Raw genomic sequence first — 20272 nt, forward strand, 5'->3', positions numbered from 1 at the left:
TGCACAGCCACTGAGGTAACAGAATAGCCACAGCACGCCGCGCGGCAAAGCTTCACTTTGTGTAAGCTTGTGCTAAAAGAACATCATGACAGGAAACAGCAACACCACCTTTCTCCTCTCCCTTCTCTCCCTCTCAAACACACACCGGCTGCACAGTATATTCTGTGTTCTTCTCACTCGGTTTTTTCTACGCTCTCCTCGTCTCTCACCGCTCCCTGCATCTGCTCTCAGCTCGCAGACAGGAAAGTGTGAATTATGGCTAATCACGGCTGAAACTCGGATAATTGGATGTGTGCTTACGTCACCTCTCTATTCACACGAGAAATCCTTAATTTATATGCGAAACCTTTTCCTTCAGTTCACCTGTTAGAAGAAAAGAGACCACGACACAAACAAGACAGCCTTGTTCATCACATATATTAAAACATACTTTATAACAAGGTATTTACAGCATATTTCATTTGACTGTTCAGCTCTATATAACTACTTCATGTACATGGAATAAAAAAATGTTTTTTTTAATGTCACAGTTGAACTATGTACATTCACAAAACTATATGCCTTAGCTCTCAAGAAAATACTATCCGGAGTCTTCTGAACCTTTTCAGAAAAGCCATTTACAGAGTCGCCTCTTAAATGTCTGCCTTTACTTCTCCTCTCGCTCGATGCTGGTGGTTGAGACTCCTTACACCGAGGCTCATTTTAGAGATTGCCATCAAGACTTCTTTTTTTACAGCCTAGTTGTAAAAAACATCGTCCTCGGATAAGGAGCTGCTGTCTACGTGGCGGACAGCGGCTTCTGCAATCACAGTGCTTCTGTCCTGAATAGGATGATCTCTGTCCTGGGCGTTGGACATCAGGGAAGCGGAGCTGATTGGTGGTGGTGGAGGGGGGATCAGGTTGACTGCAGTGTTGTTGCCATACACCTGGGTGTGAATGCTGTACAGATGCTGAGGGACGCCAACGCTTCCACCATCAAGCAGGAACTGAGACAGGTAGTGGCTCTGTGCTGCTGTGGAGGGGTATCAGTATCAGTCAGATGGTAGCTTTGTAAAAACAAAAGGAAAAAAAGTATCTGGATTTCACAAACAAGTGAGTCATCACAGGTTGCTGTGATTGTTTAAGAAGGTCTTTACATGGAATGTGGAAATTGAACTGGATTATAACAAAAGACATAACTTTTATTGAAGCTGAAAAACAGAACAGGAACCAGACATGAAAAACCAGATGAATGAGAAACTAATCACAAAATCCTAAAGTGGGAAAACCAAATACACGAAAACCAGGAACACCAGGAACACATGAATACCTGAGACATGAGGAACTTGGAACACGGGGAGATATGGGAAAGTTAACAGACAAACTGACGGGGAACAAAGCAGAAGACACACACTATATACACAAAGGGTAACCAGAGAATACACAACAGAAGGAAGACACAGCTGAACCTAATCAGACATGACGAGTCAGGGAGGAAGCAAAACAAAATACACTCACACAGAACTATCACCATAAAACAGGAAACCAGAGACTCACACTGAGACGCAGATTAACGGAACATAAGGAAGAGAGGGAGCAAAAGATGTGACCGGGAAACAGATGAATGAACATGAAGACAGAACCAAACCTACACTGAATCATTACACTCTAAACGTGAGAGGCACGGGAACAAACCTAAGGAAAGGCTGAGGAAATTTGAGATGTCGGCCAAGAACTGCAGAGAAGATCACCAGGACCCCGCTGCCCTCTCTGCAGAGCATCTACCATCACAGAGTCCAGAGGAGAGCTGCCTCCATCCTTAGAGACCCCACACACCCCTCAACACGGACTGTTCGCACGGACTGTTTAGAAGTGTGAAATCCAGAACACCTCGACTCAACAACTCCTTCTTCCCCACTGCTGTCAGACTCCTGAACAGCTAAACTACCTCAACCGCAATTTGCACATCAGAACAATTCGCACCCTAAGTTCATCGTTCACATTAAGCTCCTTTGTACATCCTTTTACATTAACAACTCCATACCTCACTTGTCTTCAATTACTTATTTTGTACTGATCTATCTTTCACTATTTTTTTAACCTTATTTATCTTAATACCTTGTCTTATTCTTATCCTTATTTATCTCGTTCCTTCGACCCTACCTAATTTGGCATTTGTGTATGGACAGCAAAGGAAGAATTTCATTGCACAGAGAAATGCTCTTTCTTCTGTACACATGACAATAAACACTTTGAATCTTGAATCTTTGAAACCTAAGACCTAGAAATCACCAAAATGTAACCAGAAACTAACTGGAACAAAGCATGACTCCATACTGTGACAATTAGGAGACGATTCAGTTGGTGAAGTTTCCTTTAAGTTGGAATTTTAGGCAGTAAGTTTTTTTTTTATTTCCTTACAAAACAGCTAACAGAAAAAAGACAAAGAGTCATGCTAAACAGAAAGCACGTCCTCTTTTTGTTCTAAGGTTTTATGTGTAAGAACATCACAAAAAATAATCCAAACTACATAAATACAACCTCGGCTGAACAACAACACGTGAGATATCAACAAAACCAATACCATGCATAAACAGTTCCTCTGAGATCTCTACCACTACTAGACAAAATAAATCCTGACACACTGATGACGTTTGATGTCAAGTAAAGTAAATGTCAGTCAGTTGGATTCTTTCATGGCTCTTATTTAATAGAGGACAGATTAATCTCCATGCCAAAGCAGCAGTAACAAAATAAAGAAGACAACAGAGCAGCTTACATCACTATGCAGCTATAAATCAGGTATGTTGTGAAAGACAAATTCATTCTTTTATCTTTTATGTCTGTCTGCAAATAAAATCCATTGTCAACATTAAAGCAACGACTTGAAGGTAAAATTATGACTTTGGGATAATAATTAATCAAACCCAGACGGAGACCATTATAAAAGAAATGAATGCATTTGGTTCATTTGTATTCAGACACAATGGATCGGCCACGTTCGCAGCATGAAAAACAAAAATGAAATGCCGATAAAGGAGACACCAACCTTGTAAGCTGGTGGACGGCTGCTCTGTGTTGTCGCTCATGGACCACACGTTCATGGCTGCCTCAGCCAGGGCAAACTGCTCCGCAACACCTGCGAGACACAAGCCAAACAAACACATTTCGTGCTGCGCTTCTCAGAAGTCGATCAGTTGTTTTTCTTAAAGCACCACAAGACAAAAAAAAAAGAAAAGAGGGAAATTCAATAAGTGCCCGAGGTTTGAGTCACCGTCATCAGACGTTCTAAAGGTTATTGATTTTTGTAGATGCTCCCTCGGCACAAACCAATCACACAAAAACAATGTTGGGAGGGATCACAGCATCGTTTTATCTCCACAGAAAACATCTTGTTTTTCCTCCTATGAAACTCATCCGTCTGCCTCACCTGCAGCGAAGCGAGCTTCTTTGAACTCGTCCGTCATTTGGGAATAAAGCTGTTCGTCTTCCTGCAGCTCGGCCTCCATGCCCCCCCAGGCGCCGCCTCCTCTACCCCAGGCCCCGCTCCATCCACCTCCGCCTCCCCTGGCTTCACCGCATCCACCCCAACCCTTCCATTCAATCAGGTGCGCAACTCGCCCCTGGGCCATTGCCGTCGGCTTGGTGATGTGTTCCTTTATTGTGGCCACCAGACCTAAATAATGGAAGGAGGACAAGAAGGGATGAAGCTCAAGATTAGATTTTGGTTGTCCGGGGTGAAAAGATGGAGCATGCAGTAAGTGTGGTAACGAAGGAATAAGAGAAAGTAATTGAGGGGAAGGCAATGTAAAGATGAAATAGCTCCATGAAAATGATGTAGAGTAGGAAAGAGATGAAAACAGCGAGAAACGAAGCATGTGAAATCTAATAGAGGGCAAGAGAAAGGTGAACTATAATGAGATGGTTGTTGTTTGACGTGAAATTCTACAGCTTTGCATAATTCAGGCTTGAGGGTGAGCATTTATTCTTGATTTGCATAACATGAACCATGAAAAGAAGAACTTCTACTGCTGCCTTCTTATGTAGTGAGCCACTGAAACTGTTAGGATGCCTGGGTCGTTGACCCAGGGGTTTTGAGTTTATTATATTATTTATACTTTCTAGTCTTTGGTTTCTTTGAGTTCTGTCTTATAGTTTATGTCTCTGTCTTCTCTAGCTGCTCTGTCTCCCCTGTCAGCTGTATCCCCTTGTCTAGTTCGCGTCTCTGTGTGTCCTTAGTGGCTATATCCCCATGTCCAGTCAGTGTCTGTGTCTGCCCTGGTCCCACGTCTCTGTTCCCTCTGTTGCAGTGCGTGCGAGTCTGTGTCTTTGTTCAGTCTGTGTTATGTGTTTCCTGTTTTACTTTGAAAGTCCATGTCTGATGTTAATGTGTCTGGTTTTGCGTCCCCTTGTCTCGTTAGGCCTGATTTGCCCCAGCTGTGTTTCCCTCCTGTTACCCATTCCTTGATTGCTCCCTCTGTGTATTTAAGCCCAGTGTTTCTCTGTGTCCGTGTCGTGATCTACTGTTTTCCTAGCTGTGTGTTCTGTCATTCCTCTAGTTTAAGTTTGTTTTGAGGTTTTTTTTTTAAGTTATGTTATATTTTTGAGTACCTAATTAAAGCCTTTTTGAGTTCACGACTGTCTCCGGAGTCTGCACCTTGGGTCCTATTCCTGTCTGCACACAGCCTCACCTAACAGAAGATCGCGACCAGTACATGGACCCAGCAGCACTCGCCCCGTCTGAAGAGCTCAGGGAGGATATAATTTATTCAGTGGATAAATTATGTGACCTGTGGCTGAATCATTCTGGGGAGGAATTTCAGCGTGCTGTAGCGAACCGGCTACAGCGACTGGTTTCTGGTCTCCCCTGGCTTTTGGACTCACTTCACCCACTCATACAGGAGTTTTTCCTTAATGAGCTTGATCTGCATCCCCCTGTTGCTACCGCTCACCTACCCAACTCGGAGAAAGATGTGCTGCCCAGCCCGCCGGACTTGGAGTTGCCCGGCCCATTGGAGCCATCACCGAGGAGGAAGCGGCGGCCGCACCACCGGCGTGTCACCCCACAGCTGGACCCCGGGATGTCAAAACAACCGGCTGTGGTGAGCAAAAGGGACACTTTTTCTTTTTCTTTGGGCCATGGGACTATTTATTCTGGGGCTATATTTTTTGCATCAGCTGCTCAGCCACGGGGTCACTTAGCTGCTCAGCCGTCTGTCTCCGCTGGAGGGTCCGAGGAACCGCTTCAGCCGTCTGTCTCCGCTGGAGGGTCCGAGGAACCGCTTCAGCCGTCTGTCTCCGCTGGAGGGTCCGAGGGGCCCGTTCAGCCGTCTCTTCCTGCTGGAGGGTCCGAGTGGCCCCTTCAGCCGTCTCTCTGCTGGAGGGTCCGAGGAACCGCTTCAGCCGTCTCTTCCTGCTGGAGGGTCCGAGGGGCCCGTTCAGCCTCCTGTCTCCGCTGGAGGATCCGAGGGGCCCGTTCAGCCTCCCGTCTCCGCTGGAGGGTCCGAGGGGGGGCCCGTTCAGCCTCCCGTCCCCGCTGGAGGGTCCGAGGGGGGGGCCCGTTCAGCCTCCCGTCCCCGCTGGAGGGTCCGAGGGGGGGGCCCGTTCAGCCACCCGTCCCCGCTGGAGGGTCCGAGGGGGGGGCCCGTTCAGCCACCCGTCCCCGCTGGAGGGTCCGAGGGGGGGGCCCGTTCAGCCACCTGTTTCCCCTGGAGGGTCCGAGGGGCCCGTTCAGCCTCTTGCCTTGTCAGCTGGGGGTCCGGGAGGACCCAGCCAGCACGTCCCAGTGTCTGCTGATGGTTCTGGCGAGGCCGTTCAGCCACCACCGGCTCCACCGCCTGGTCCGGCCTCCGAGTCTGCAGCTCCGCCTGGTCCGGCCCCCGAGTCTGCAGCTCCGCCTGGTCCGGCCCCCGAGTCTGCAGCTCCGCCTGGTCCGGCCTCCGAGTGTTCAGCTTCGTCCGCTCCTGAGGTCTCCATGCTGTCTGTTCCTGCACATCTTGTCCGGCCTGCACGTCCTGCTCGGCCTGCACGTCCTGCTCGTCCTGTCCGGCCGATGACTGAACGTCATTGCCGTCATGGACGGCCCCCTGAACTACGTCGCCGTCGGTGCCTCCCGCCCGGCCGGCCTCCTGACCTGTTTTCTGGGCTCTTGGACCATCAGCCTCCGGTCCGCTCCCCTGACCTGCCCGGGTTTGGACTGTTGTGCCGTTAGCCTCCGGGCCGGCCCCCTGAACTTTTTTGAGACTATTGCCTGGGCCTCTGCGCCTTTCGTGAGCTCTTTTGTTTGTTTGCTTTTGGACTATGCCTGGGCCTTGGTGCTGTTGTTTTGGACTTTGTTCCTGTGTTTTGTTCTGTTGCTTTCCAGGCTCCGTTGTTTGGTTTTTTTTTGTTTTTGTTTTTTTTGTTTCTGGCTCCTTGTTTGGTTTGTTTCGAGCCCTCCATCCTGTTTCCCCCGCCGCCCACCCTGGTTGGGTTGGTTTTTTTTTTTTTGGTTTTTTTTTGTTTTGATGCTTTGGTTTGGGCTGTCTGGAAGCCAGCCCTTAAGGGGGGGGGGGGGGGTTACTGTTAGGATGCCTGGGTCGTTGACCCAGGGGTTTTGAGTTTATTATATTATTTATACTTTCTAGTCTTTGGTTTCTTTGAGTTCTGTCTTATAGTTTATGTCTCTGTCTTCTCTAGCTGCTCTGTCTCCCCTGTCAGCTGTATCCCCTTGTCTAGTTCGCGTCTCTGTGTGTCCTTAGTGGCTATATCCCCATGTCCAGTCAGTGTCTGTGTCTGCCCTGGTCCCACGTCTCTGTTCCCTCTGTTGCAGTGCGTGCAAGTCTGTGTCTTTGTTCAGTCTGTGTTATGTGTTTCCTGTTTTACTTTGAAAGTCCATGTCTGATGTTAATGTGTCTGGTTTTGCTTCCCCTTGTCTCGTTAGGCCTGATTTGCCCCAGCTGTGTTTCCCTCCTGTTACCCATTCCTTGATTGCTCCCTCTGTGTATTTAAGCCCAGTGTTTCTCTGTGTCTGTGTCGCGATCTACCGTTTTCCTAGCTGTGTGTTCTGTCATTCCTCCAGTTTAAGTTTGTTTTGAGGTTTTTTTTTTTTTTAGTTATGTTATATTTTTGAGTACCTAATTAAAGCCTTTTTGAGTTCACGACTGTCTCCGGAGTGTGCACCTTGGGTCCTATTCCTGTCTGCACACAGCCTCACCTAACAGAAACGAAACTGGACAGAACAGAAATGAGAGCATTGCACGCCTCAGGCAGTTCTTGTTTATAACTCTCAGCACTTTAACAATATTGTATGAGTCTCACTTAGATAGAAAACCACTGAAACAAAAACTGTGTGACATTTATCATTTTATTAGATCATTTTATTAGATCATTTCAGTTTGTTTGGACTCCTTTGTAGTTAGACATAATTGTTAGCTTAACCAGAAGGATCCCACAAATCAGGTGCATTTCCCTCGGGTCTTTGAATATTGCCCTGAATGGAGTCTTGTCAAGCAATATCAAGTCTCCGTGTTCCCGTATCTCTACGCTAATGTGTTATTCATAAACTGCGGAATCACCGGGCAAAACCTCAAAGGATCCATCGTTTAATTTAATCAAAGGAGACAAAAGTTGAAAGGTCTTCGGAAAGGACGAGTTAAAGTCAAATTGACAAAGGACAAACAAAGGAAAGGTTGAAAAGGTAAAGGTCAAAAAAAGAGATGAATTTATGGAAAAAGCAGAAATAAAATGTTAAGACTACAGAAGCTTAGAGGAAAACCAAGGATTAGAAATCAAAAGGTGACTTTGAGGATTGAGAAATGGTGTAAATAAGATAAGGGATCCGAATGTGCTGGACATCTGGGTTCAAGCTGAGAAAAAAAAAACATTGGTATCACTTTTTCTTCTTTCCCTTCTGAGCTCAACACCTACTTCTCAGCGTTTTGTTGTACACTGTGACACCCACTTCCGTCTCATGCTGCGTTCACACAGTGACGACTCTTTTTTGCGGCTCTTTTCTGGCTGACTGTTGATGTGGGAAAAGCTATATTTGCATCCATTTATGTTATGTGCACACAGCAATAAAATCCCATCTGTTTTCCAAACGGGGTATTTTGCACTAACTGTCAACACTGCGTTATGAAACGGACTAAATCATAATAGGCTGACATAGCTCAGCCTATTTGTTCCCAGAACGCAGTGGGCAGAAGTAAGCCAGGCATGATTTTCGCTGTTAATCTGTAGGTACAGTGCAGACAAGAAACAGTGTTTAAGGGACCGCCAGGTCCATGGGAGGCTGATGCACAGTGTGCTGTTTGGAGCTACTGACTGTGCTGCTGCATGCCTCTATAGAGGCCTGTTATTATGTTTCTGAAAAAAAAAAAAAGACAAAAAAAAACTACGAAATGTCACATTTGCATTGTCTCTGTGTGAAGAGAAGTAAAACATTTTCATGAGTTCGCACAGTTAACTGAAAGGGCTTTTTCAAGATGTTATTTTTGTCATCCTCGCTTTTATTGTTTCAGATAATTCTCCTTATCACAGAAGTCTTTTTGAAAACTTCTGAAACATATGCTTGTCTGAGTCAGCCTCAATTATTGCTGGGCGTTGAAAGCAATGAGCCTATTAAGCAGTTGTGAGTGGAGCACAAAAGACAGTGATATTGTCCTTCTTTGCCTTTAGTTTAGCATCTCACCCTATACCCAGCTTGCCTGTTAGGATTACTGGAGCCATATGGATCCTGACAATAACAGCAGACACAAAAAATTCATTTATATTTCTTTAAACAGGAAATGATTTTTTCTCATTATTTTATGCCATTCTGTAAAGCTGTAAGAACAATAAGGTTATACTGTATGATTGACATTTATGCTAACGGAGTGAACTGGGATATATAAGAACTGAATCAGTTGATTTATAGTTTTTAAATGCAGACAGAGACCAGTCGTGGATGTACTGATGTACTGAAGGAGGGCATGCAGAGGCTTGGTTAAATGGTGATTAGCCTTTAGCTAGGCAGTCGGCAATTAAAGAGAAAAAAAATTCCCTCAAGACCTGGTAGAGACCAAAAACGTAGCTGAGGTGAAGGGCTAGCAGGCTCAGAGGTACAGAGGATGGATGGTGGATATGCTGGACAGAGGATATTGGATATGGAGCTTCCAGACAGGAGGAAAAGAGGAATACCACAGAGAAGATTCATGGATGTAGAGAAGGAGGATATTAATGTGAGAGAGGTGGATCCTAGGGATAGGCTGAGATGAACTGCTGTAGAAAGAAGGGAACAGCTAAAAGGAGAAGCTCATCGTAAATGAAACAAACAAACAAGCTGATATATGAGCTGGGTAGTTGAAACAGTTTGATAGCTAAGCACATAGCTAAGAGAGGATTAGCATGTCAAGTTTTACATTTGCTTGGTTGCTTCTACGTAAGATCAGCCAATCAGATCAATCAAATAAGAGTTCAAGGACTGAATTCAAAGGAGACCCTTAGAGACACATTTGATGTATTAGATTTATCTTCACAACTTCAGAGGAATTATGCCATTACTGGATTTGAATATAGTGACTGTGTGAGCTATTTCAAAGTCAAAACAAACCCAGATTGTTAAGAGGTCTGTGGTACACGAACTAAAGGCTACGGTCCAGTGGCTCCATGTTGCAGTAGTTAACACATAGGTCTAATATGCAAAACATCCCTTGTTTGAGAACCCGCATGTCGACCCTTAGGGGGTCACAAGTTAATGTGTTCCTAGTGTCCTAAGTTCCAAGTCTGGATAAATGGCAGGGTTGTGTGAGGAAGGGCATCTGGTGTAATATGTGTCAAATCAAATATACCAATCCATCTGCTGTGGTGACCTCATGGGAAATAAGGGGGCAGCTGAAAGTACCTACCTAACAAAGGATAGGACCGGGATGCTTTTATGATTTAAAAAACCCCACATAGCTTTTAAGAGTCTGCTTTCAGCCATTTCCACGACTGGTTTGCTTGTCGCCAGCTATTTTCTCCACTAATGTCTCCCCTTTATCATTTACCGTAGCCGAATGGCTGCTCAAATCCGTTTGCTAACTATGCTTTTTGCTCTGTTTTTGATCCCACATTCAAAGTCATTTGATACACACATACACAAGCTTTAAATTGGTGTAGAGCTGGCATTCCTTTTAAAATATTGAATGGTTCATGCAAACCAACATTTTCAACCAATGCTTTTTTGCTTGAGTTTTTTTTTTAACTCTATAAATTGTCCTTAAACACATATATTATTGCACAACAAGGGCAGCTTCAGTAGAGGTGATTGTGGAAACAAAGCAAGCAGTCATAAAAATGAAACTGACAGAAAATATGTAAGAGTCACTTTGCTGTTAAAAATGAGTCACTGCTAAAATAAGACAGGAAATGAGATGATAAATGAAACATTTAGCCATGTTCAGCATGTCAGAGGCAACAAGCATATCAATAATAATCTGAAATTCCTTGGGGACTGTAATAAATGATTCAATGTCTCATTTAATGCAATCAAGATAGTGGTACTACTTAAACAACCAATAAGTCTGGAGTAAGTGATTTTATCAAATAAAAACAAAAAACATATACTGCGTTGTGTGAAGCACGACTTCCTGGTGTGCTTTGTTTATGAGCAAACACAGACAGATGAATAAACTGTGGTTTTAAAATCTGGAGCTGTAGTGTGGGTTTTGCATTGTATTTAAGTATTCATTGTTACCATTAAATGAACCTGCTAACAGCTCTGTAAGGCTCTAAATACAGGCAAAGGGGTGCTCTGTGTATTTACCATGGTTATAGTCTTAAGGGATGTAAATTTGGCCACTGTGAATGGACAGACGTCCATGTTCACACTTATCTATCCTGACAAGCAGGGGCGCCTCCAGACTTTTTTCATACCATGGCCATATGGGGGCCACTAAAAATATTGGGGTGGCACACCAACAACAGAACTTCCAGTTTTATTTCATGTAGGAGTGTGACCTGTTGCCTGTCTCTATGTTGTCTCCATGTCTCTATGCACTGTTCATGGGTTAGCATTACCTTTTCTGCAGCCTTACTACATTATTACCAATATAGCACAGTCTTGCCAGGGTGGGCCACTGAGGAAGGAGCAGCAAATTAAGTGCAATATTTAGGGGAGCTCCTGAATGTTCCTTCAAAGCCACCATCAATTCTGTATATTAAGCTGTAACTTTGTATTAAATAAACTGCCGGGAACATTCAGCTCGCTTCAAGATGAACAATTACATTTTATGTAGCCACTGTAATAGAGATTTTAAAACACGAAGTTGAAGTGCTGTGTTAAAAATCTGCATTAACTGAACTTAAACTAGAGTCTTCATAAGTTTTTAATTTGTTAAACTTGTTAACTGAAATCAAGAAAACCTAGGGCATTAATTTTGATCTATAACTGTAGGCAAATGTGCTCTTTGTTTACTTTTTCTCATTTAGAAGAGTTGGTTTGATGGCATGCAAATTTGTCCCATTTATTTTCACTTGCACTGATCTGGTCTAAAATAGCCTTCAGAGCAGTTTGCCTTGTTTTCATTGCTGTAAGTAGAGACAGCCATTACTAAATGTAATATTTATTAAAAAGAAATGGCATGTTCAAAATTTTTGTATGTTCTTCAAATTGCACACAGAAAGACTAAAATGTCTGCTAATGGGCTGCTTCTTTTGAGATGTGATTTAATGAGTTCACTTTGACTAAAGTGCTGGAGAAAGCTGTTATCAGCTTCAGACCGAAAAGCTAAAAGCTTCCTATTAGATTGAAGCTGAGTTACAGAAGTATTTTAGTCTGTGCATTTCTTAAAATTTTAAATGACCTTTTAGAGATTAGTACCCTTATCTACAATATGCATGATATTCTAACTGCTCAGTTTGAGCACTGTCAGAAATAAAAGTATTGCTCTGTAATTATTAAAAATCTTATTCAGCTGACAGAATTGTTCTAGTTAGGGTGGGGGATGCGCCATCCTCACCAGCTTCACTTTTAAGGTGGGGTCCCTCAGGGATCCATTTTTGGTCCACTTTCTGTTTTCATTGTATATGCTCTGCTTGAGTTTAATCCAAAAACAAACAAACATGATATTTCATTTTACTCTTATGCAGATAATTCACAGAATTATCTGCTTAAAATGCAAAACCGTGGCTCTTCTGAAGACCCTACTAGACTGTCTGGTCTGTGTCAAAACATGGATTGCATTAACTTTTCTTACTTTAAATGAACAGAAGTGATTTTTTGGAGCACCTGACACCCACTGGACTCAGACCTTTAAAAATCTATTTAAAAAACAAACAAACAAAACCTCTGTGAAGAACCTGAGAATGACCGGCGGCAGCTCTTTTCCTTTTGATAAATAGATAAATGCTGTTGTTAAAGCTAGGCTCTTTTAGCTTCTGGGTACTTAAAAGGTGAGGCTATTTCTCTGCTCGACAGACTTTGAAAAAGGCTATTCATGCCTTCATTTCGTGACTTGACTGTTGTAACAGTCTTTATTCACCTGTCAGTGAGTTGTTGCTCAGTCTGCAGCTGGGCTAAAATGTTTGGGTCTTAACAGATCAACCATATTGATTTCCTTTTATCGGCCCCATTTTTCCCGCTGATTTTAAGTCATTGTCATGGATTGTGCCTCCTTACTTCTCTGATCTTTTTTTATTTTAACTTTGCACACTCCCACTAGATCTGCTGAGCAGATCCTTTTAGCTGTACAGACGTCCAGATAAAGGAGATCGGGCCTTTACAGTATCATTAATGAACTGTGACTGCACAAAGCTAGCAAGAATATGCTTCTAGTTTTATGGTTTTAATTAAATCTAAAGTAATGACAGGACAAGCAGATTGGTGTTTACAATTGACTTTACCCAGCCACAGCAGTCAAGCAAGAGCTTCTGCTAGGAGGTGGCAGCAGCATTTACTGTTATAGCCTGCAGAACTGCTGTATACCACGATGAAAGAATCAGCAGCATTATATAAACTGAAGTTTAGTTGTGATTATGACTACCTTTCAAATGACACTAAATTCACTGAGCACCTTCATACTCTGATAGTGCGAAGCCTATTTCATTTTAAAGACCAGCGTAAACATACGTGTAGAAAAACACTGCATGTTTAGTAACACGGGGTTTCTAAGAATAACAAAACATCATTTCCTTTTCAGTCCAATATTATTGCAGCTTTGCAATCTGATGAAGACTTTAGCTTCCCAGAGTTACTAACAGCGCTTTAGCACCATTGGCTCTTAATACAATCACGTCAGCCTGACGCATTCATCAAACAGCATCATACAAGGAGAATAAAAGCAGCAACGGCTGCTCAATATTATTCAAAATGCAATTACAGTGTTACAATAATATTTGCGTTAGCACAGTGTGATCTCATTTAAGCAGTTAGGATGTCAGCTCCACGTCCACAGAACTTACAGTGCCAATTTAAGTGATGACTGAAGACTGATTAAGATTGAGTAAATGTTAAAAAGCCTTTTGATTCTTTTTTTTTATATCACGGAGCCTCTCAAAGCAGGTGCCAGCATCTCAGCCGTCTTCCTGAATGTCTGTATTTGTCTATTGCATTCATGAGGTTTTTCATGGCCTCCGTAATTATTCTGTCACTGTAATAAAGAAGCGTTCACTCGGAAAAGTTCAGCAAGGCATAACACATTAACCGAGATAATGAACCCCCCACTGAGCGGGGGAAGCAGTCAAGATGAGGCAGACAGACACAGGATGGGGAAAGGAGGAAGAAGACGAGGAGCAGGAAGCCAGAGTTAAAGGTGGAGAAGGAAAAAATACACATGGATGAAGGAAATATGTGTGCTGCTTGGCATTACTGTGTGTGAGGGAGTAAGGAAAGACGGAAATGACATTTTAATCTCCCGTAGTTACAAGCACAGTGACTCGTGATGAAGCACGCAGGAATTAAACACAGCATGAACTAAACACGTGTGTGTGTGTGTGTGTGTGTGTGTGTGTGTGTGTGTGTGTGTGTGTGTGTGTGTGTGTGTGTGTGTGTGTGTGTGTGTGTGTGTGTCTCTCACCCAGTAAAGAGGATGTGGCCAGCTCTGCAATGTCATAGCGACTGGTTTTATCTGATACGCTGCCATTGGAGGGGTTCTGGTCATCCTGCACAGTATAATAGCATAAAAAAAGGGATTTATATTCATTACTTCTCAGGACTGAGCTTCCTTTTAGGTTGCCATCAATACATTTATGACATCTGACCTAATTCAGGGGCAGGGAACTGCAAAAAAACAGTAGATGCAAACATATGCATGCAACAGAACATTTGCATACACCCTCTTCTAGCAACCGCATCCAGTCACGTTGAGCCTCAACCCACACTATTCCCACTTTTTTTCTTCCTGGCAAAATGGTGATAATGACAATAACAGTCCCTCAGTAATCACACTCAGCCTGAATAAGTTGCAGACAAAAGGTATTATAAGCGTGTCTGCTGTTTACACCCAAGAAGCTGCAATCAATACAGACTTGGGAGGTACTTTTCAAACAGTGTTCTCTCGGTTTTAGTATTTTTGAACTGAGAGTAAGCTGATGGTGTAAACTGTTCACATTAGAGCATAGATAAAGGTTCCACTCCAGACTGCTGGAAACCAGTTCAAATCCACTTGTACAGATATTACGGTTTTTCATGTATAACAATAAATGGCATTCACATTTTGTGCATCACAGAAAGGCGATTTACTGATTTCCTATCGTTTGTCAGCATTCGAAAAAAATATTTCAGTTTTCTACAATATGATTTTTTTTCCTTTGGTACAGACAGGCTGCATGTTTTTGGGATGTGTTCAATTTCAGTTTTGTACAATCTACGCGAGTTGATAGCTTAATGTTACTGCTGGAGGTCCAATCTATTTTTCCCCATTACATCCAAATGTAGATGCTCTTTTGTTTTACAAAAGCAAGTGAAATCTTCGTCTCTTCAAATCAGGGTCCCCAGTTTTCACCTTGATAGACAATAGCAGTCATTTATCCTCAGAAAATAACCTGCCTGGAGCAGCACGCATTTTGTTTTACCATTGTAGAAGAAATTAGAAATCGAGGAATTACCATGACTGAATATTTGACCAGTTTGACTGGGTAGGCTTTCAACAACACTTTTAACACGTGAAATAAAAGTTTAGGGTAAGTTACTGTAGTTGCAGTGTTTCAGTGTATGAGCTGTAACTCGTGGTTTTTGAGAAATACGCCACTGTTGTTCCCTTTGTAGAGGCAAATCAAAACCTCACAAAACCAACATGTTTGCTTGTAAATTGATTTATTTCAGATTTCCATAACAGTAATTAAAAAGTTAATATAGATTCCTTTAAACTCAATTTCACTTGAAGGTTTTAATACATGTGTTGTTTTATACATTTTTTACAAAATGCTAACTGTGACATCGCTAACGCGAAGATTATTCCTTAAAACATACATAAAAATATTAAAGGGTTACAAAAATGGAGAGACAGCAGGACAAATGTTTTATAATAATTGAGAATTTGTAAATGTTGTAACATTTGTGTAACGGGTATAGAAAGAGCTGCCAGCATATTAGATGTCATCATAAATTGAGCTGGTCCAGCTAATGATGATATCATAGGGACATAATTAGCTAAACTATGATCTGTGTTGTTGGTTTTAAAAAGGTTTTAGCTAGTAATGACAGCCATTAAAGCTACCATTAAAAATCTAAAAGGGCGTATTGACAAGTTGATGGTGGGGTGGGGGGCTTCCACTTACCTTGGCAGGGGATGACTGACCCTCCTCGGGGTGGTGCAGTGTTGATACAGGAATGCTGATCTCTGTAGGGAGTGACAGACAAACCCTGGTGTTACACTTGGAGCGTACATGTCTAAGCTTCCTTTGTGTGTGTCGATGTGCTTCCAGGGGTCAAGTGAGCCTCATATATAAATGATGAGATGGAGACGACTGAATCCTGTTAGAGTCATTTAACCAAAGCCTCTCTGCATATTTAGCTCGGCCCCAGCTCACACTGTTTGCTTTCTAATTGATGGTGATGAGGTTCGTATGAATGACAGGAGGAAATGAAGTGCAGGCCCGTGCGATGGCGAATTAACATTATTAGAAATGTCAGACGCACACACACGCTCACACATTAGGGGTTTTCCCACGGGAGGTGCCTTCAATACAATTGGGTATTGCTATGGAAACGCTACAGCAAGAGGTGACTAGTGATGCCCTTCCATTTACTTGCCAGCACACTTTTACACATGCACACACACACTGGTGCACAGGGCTGTATCTGCTCTCTGGCCTCATCGGATCCTATCAGCAGGTCAAGAAACCCCATTGCGATTCCTGATCCAATACACTGTCCTTGTGGGGTTAAATCCCACACTGATTCACTCCCATACACACATACCTGTGCACGTACACACAACACACACCTCCACTGCTCTCTTATCTGTTTGTCTGGATCCTCACAGCTGCCTTCTCTCTTTCCTCCCAGCTTGAAAGCGCTGCTCACTCTGTCACCTTTGTCTCACAAAATATTTTCAAACAGCACTCGGCGCTCCAGCTGAAAATAATATATAAGACTGCAGTATGATGTTAATATTTTGTCATGTAAAATATAAAGGGAAAATATTAAGTAGACTGCTGTTCTGAGGTATCACAGACACCTCACATCTGTCTTCGATGCTAGTGAACCTTTATTTTTGACAGCATAAATTACTACCTATGTTCTCCCTGGAAGAGGCCCTGCATTCAGCTGAGGTATTGTTATTTCATCTAGGCAGCGTTGGAACACTAACTTATTTCCCCCAGAAGCAGAGACAGTGAGCAAACACAGTAGGAGAGAAAATAAATTGCAACCCAAGTCACATCTTCAAGTCACGACAACTTGGAATCGGCTTCTGACGAAGCTCTGACATCCTACAGCTACAATTGTCCTTCACTGATCCACACAAGCCTCGTCATCAGCCTCTTCTCCCAGAGTCTTTATTCTAAAGCAGCCTCAACAGATTCGCTCGAGGATAGATAAGACATCAGCTTAAAATAAGTTTCTGGATTCGTATGATGGAGTGCATTGTAAACATGCCTCAAAATGTGATTCAGGTGGTCTTTCTGCTGTTAGAACTTCAGGAATATCTGCCAAAATCAGAAATCAAACATTTTCCATGATTTTCCATGTCCTCACGTGCATAGTTATTCCTGAAAGGCATAATGCAACTTTCTGAAACAGCCTGTGAATGCTGTCACATTATCTTCAAGGCTGATTAAACCCTCAGACATACACACAGATGAGGAAGAGCAAGCAGGTGGAGTCGGGCACTGACCTTTGTGACCTTTGCAGAGGCAGGCACCCATGGTCTCGGGACGGCAGGGGCGGTTATCTGTTCACCATGGTGGATTGAGGATGAGGAGCGAGCTACAGAGAAGAGGGAAGGGAGCGAGGAAGGCAGCAGTGGAAGCAGAAGTATCAGTAAGCAGAGGAGCAGAGGGAAGTGAGAAACTGTGGTGGTGGTGTGTGTGTGAGTTGGGGGGTAAGTAAGAGTGAATGCCTGGTGAGCTGTAGGCTGAGGCACTGCTCCATACAGGAGAAGGGAGGTGAGAGAGAGAGAGAGAGAGAGAGCAACAGACACGAAGTGTGGGGAGGGGGGACACAAAGAAAAAGAGACAGAGAGAGAGGAAAAGGGGGGAGAAAGCATGAATGTCTGTTTGGTGACGATTTGAATCCCCTCCCCACTCTTTCTTCTATTCCCCTCCCAGTCTTCATGCTACTGTATATATTTGACTTCACACTGTGACAAGAGGGCTTATTGATGGAGGTATGTAAGTATGTTGTGGGACAAATAATAGATAGATAGATAGATAGATAGATAGATAGATAGATAGATAGATAGATAGATAGATAGATAGATAGATAGATAGATAGATAGATAGATAGATAGATAGATAGATAGATAGATAGATAGATAGATAGATAGATACTATGTTTCATGCAGAAAGTGCAAAATGTTTAAGTGCAGATTCTGGTGGATCTCACTCATTTTTACGCAGTCATTTCCATTTCTATCTTTTGACCACGAAGGGCAGACAATCTCTTATTACATTATGTGCATATGACATCGTATTTAAGACAACAGCACTAAAGAAGCAACCAGCCCGACTTTTCCGAATGCAAAACGGGGAGGAAAACACGTACAGGGTGGTCTTAAAAACGAAAAGAAGGAAAACGACTGAAGAAAAACAAACAAAGCAACACAAAAACAAGAAGACACCAAACACACATCAGAAGCACTCACACAAGTTCAGAGGAGAGAACCCTGACAGATGACAAAGAAATAGTTGGACCTTATACGAGGGACGAGGGGGAAAGCGCATCAGTTCACAGAAGGACAGCAGACCAACAGCGCACACTGCACATAAATTATATATCTATATATATCTTTATATATAGATATATAATTTATATGTTTTCCTTTGCAAATTCTGTCTCACCTGGTTAATTTCTCCGGGGATATGAAACTTTTATGGATGATATTGAAGCCAAATCTTCCTTTAAACGCATTTTTGTGGCGTTATTGAGATGCCTTTGAGACGATCTTCTCTCTGAACTTGCCAGCCTGAGCTGAATGTTCAGATTTTCTTGCCCTTGCTTAAACACAGCATTTAAACACAGTGGCTCATTTCACCTGGAACGATTTTTTTCTTTCTTTCTCGACTCTTCTTGTCCTTGTGTGTTTCGCAAGTTGGTCTCAGAGCCCGGTGCCTGCTGGCACAGTAGTAACCGGGGCTTTGCTGACATCACCCGCGGCAACGTGGGGAAAATCCTGTTGCCGTGGCAACCACGTTGCTCCGTACTTTTGAAGCGTTTTGCTGTAATTGGACGGGGAAAGGATGCAAAGAAACATTATCTGATGAACATGGGAGGACTGCGCTGATAAAGTTAGAGAAACAGCAGACGCTGACCTCAAACATTCAAGAAAATCGTGCTGCGTTTACGTTCCCTTTAAAAGAAACAGTGCTCTTTGTATTTTCCCCAAGGGCAGATTTCCACTAAGCCGAAACTCCACAGGGTATTCCTTCATATACATTCCCAGAGACCCTACCTCTCAACCATACAATAAATAACTAACTGAAAATATAAGTGAGCCTTGAAATTGCACATTGGAGAAAGAAGATGGGGTGAAACTCGATGTTTGGAAAAGAGAAGTTCTTTCTGGCTAATTTGACACAGAGATAAGTATGAGCTGATGAGTAGCTTTACAGAATAATATAATCAATGAGTTGCTTTCATTAAATGAAACCCTGATGAAAACTGTTGACCTTCACTGACGTTTTTCCAGAAAATTGTGCTTCAGGAGAACTTAATGAACCCTAACATCTCATCTAGAAATGACAGATGTTCCTCCAAAAATCTAAGGACCTCTGAGACCTTCTGCTAACAACCAGTGAACACAGTGAAGAAAATTCCTCCTTAAACATAGTGAAGAAACCACACACCTTCAAGAAAAAGAGACCCCTCACTGATCCATTCAGCTCCCCCTAAAAGAAACCTTAAGAAAATGAAAAACTCACTACTTCAAATTTAGCCTATTCCAGCTGCAGGAACCCTTCCAGAGCCCCTCAAACCTCTTTCAGGGCCACAGGACCAGTCTCAAGGAGGGCTGTAATATGTTCACTGACCCTTTTAATACACTTTGGGGGCTCTGAAATCCCTCCAGAAACCCTTTGAGAAGCTCAAGGAATCTTATTATTCCTTTAAATAATTCTGAACCTGCTCTGGAACATTCTTAATAATCTCTGCTGTAGTCCCAGACTCCCCCATGTCCTTCCATCCCATCATGAAACGCTTGGTGAAAGGAATGGGGTCAAGGTTAGGAGCAGCCTGACACCTTGTGGCAAAAAGGCAAAAGTGCATGAGAAACTTGGAAGGCTGTGTTACCACCTTTCATGACATTTGTGTTTCAGTTGTTTGTAAATGTATTGTTAAACCAAACAAGGTGAGTGGTTAAAGCAGCCAGAGCTTGGATGTTAGACAGGAAGAGCTTAGGGAAGTGTTTCATGAATAATTCAGACCAGCAGGTGGAAGTGTTCACTAAAGCCCCAAGGGTCAGATCCCACTTCTCACCTTGCATGTTGAAGAAAAGTCAGTTCCTTTGCTGTTACATATTCACATCAGCTCTTTACCACGCCTCAACACGTCTCAGTGCCGGCTGCTGTGCAAACCTTTTTTTGTCACCGTGTGCAGTTGTTAGACAGCGCCAATAAAACCGGCCTCTTTATGGTCCTTTGGTGTGACTGAATCTCTGTCCATCAAACGAAACCAATCTCGAGTAGGCTTTGAGGG

The 20272-nt window shown here is 43.0% G+C and overlaps 1 protein-coding gene across 3 annotated transcripts; it reads right to left on the reverse strand.

The window, feature by feature from the left end:
• Positions 1-401: 401 nt before the first annotated feature.
• fam131c (family with sequence similarity 131 member C) lies at positions 402-18748 on the reverse strand. Of its 3 annotated transcripts, none has more exons than XM_026155314.2 (7): positions 18421-18748; positions 17256-17503; positions 15697-15758; positions 13995-14079; positions 3410-3655; positions 3029-3118; positions 402-1009 (listed from the first exon to the last, which is right to left on the reverse strand). In XM_026155314.2, exons 2-7 carry the CDS (start codon positions 17284-17286, stop codon positions 738-740), a joined length of 786 nt encoding a protein of 261 aa, XP_026011099.1. In that variant the 5' UTR covers positions 17287-17503; positions 18421-18748; the 3' UTR covers positions 402-737. The 3 variants fall into 3 exon arrangements, with proteins under 3 accessions (XP_026011099.1, XP_026011095.1, XP_026011094.1); XM_026155310.2 differs by having other exon boundaries at positions 402-1012; positions 17256-17495; positions 18421-18745; XM_026155309.2 differs by having other exon boundaries at positions 402-1012; positions 18421-18745.
• Between the last annotated feature and the right edge of the window lie 1524 nt (positions 18749-20272).

Source organism: Astatotilapia calliptera, chromosome 20, assembly GCF_964374335.1.
Source record: "Astatotilapia calliptera chromosome 20, fAstCal68.1, whole genome shotgun sequence".
Taxonomy (NCBI): domain Eukaryota; kingdom Metazoa; phylum Chordata; class Actinopteri; order Cichliformes; family Cichlidae; genus Astatotilapia; species Astatotilapia calliptera.

Coding starts and splice junctions, on each gene's coding strand:
- fam131c (XM_026155310.2), bottom strand. CDS start 17,286: ATGGGTGCCTGCCTCTGCAAAGGTCACAAAG. Junction 15,759..17,255: donor CCTCTGCAAAGGTCACAAAG/GTCAGTGCCCGA, acceptor CACTCCCTACAG/AGATCAGCATTCCTGTATCA. Junction 14,080..15,696: donor GTCAGTCATCCCCTGCCAAG/GTAAGTGGAAGC, acceptor TATACTGTGCAG/GATGACCAGAACCCCTCCAA.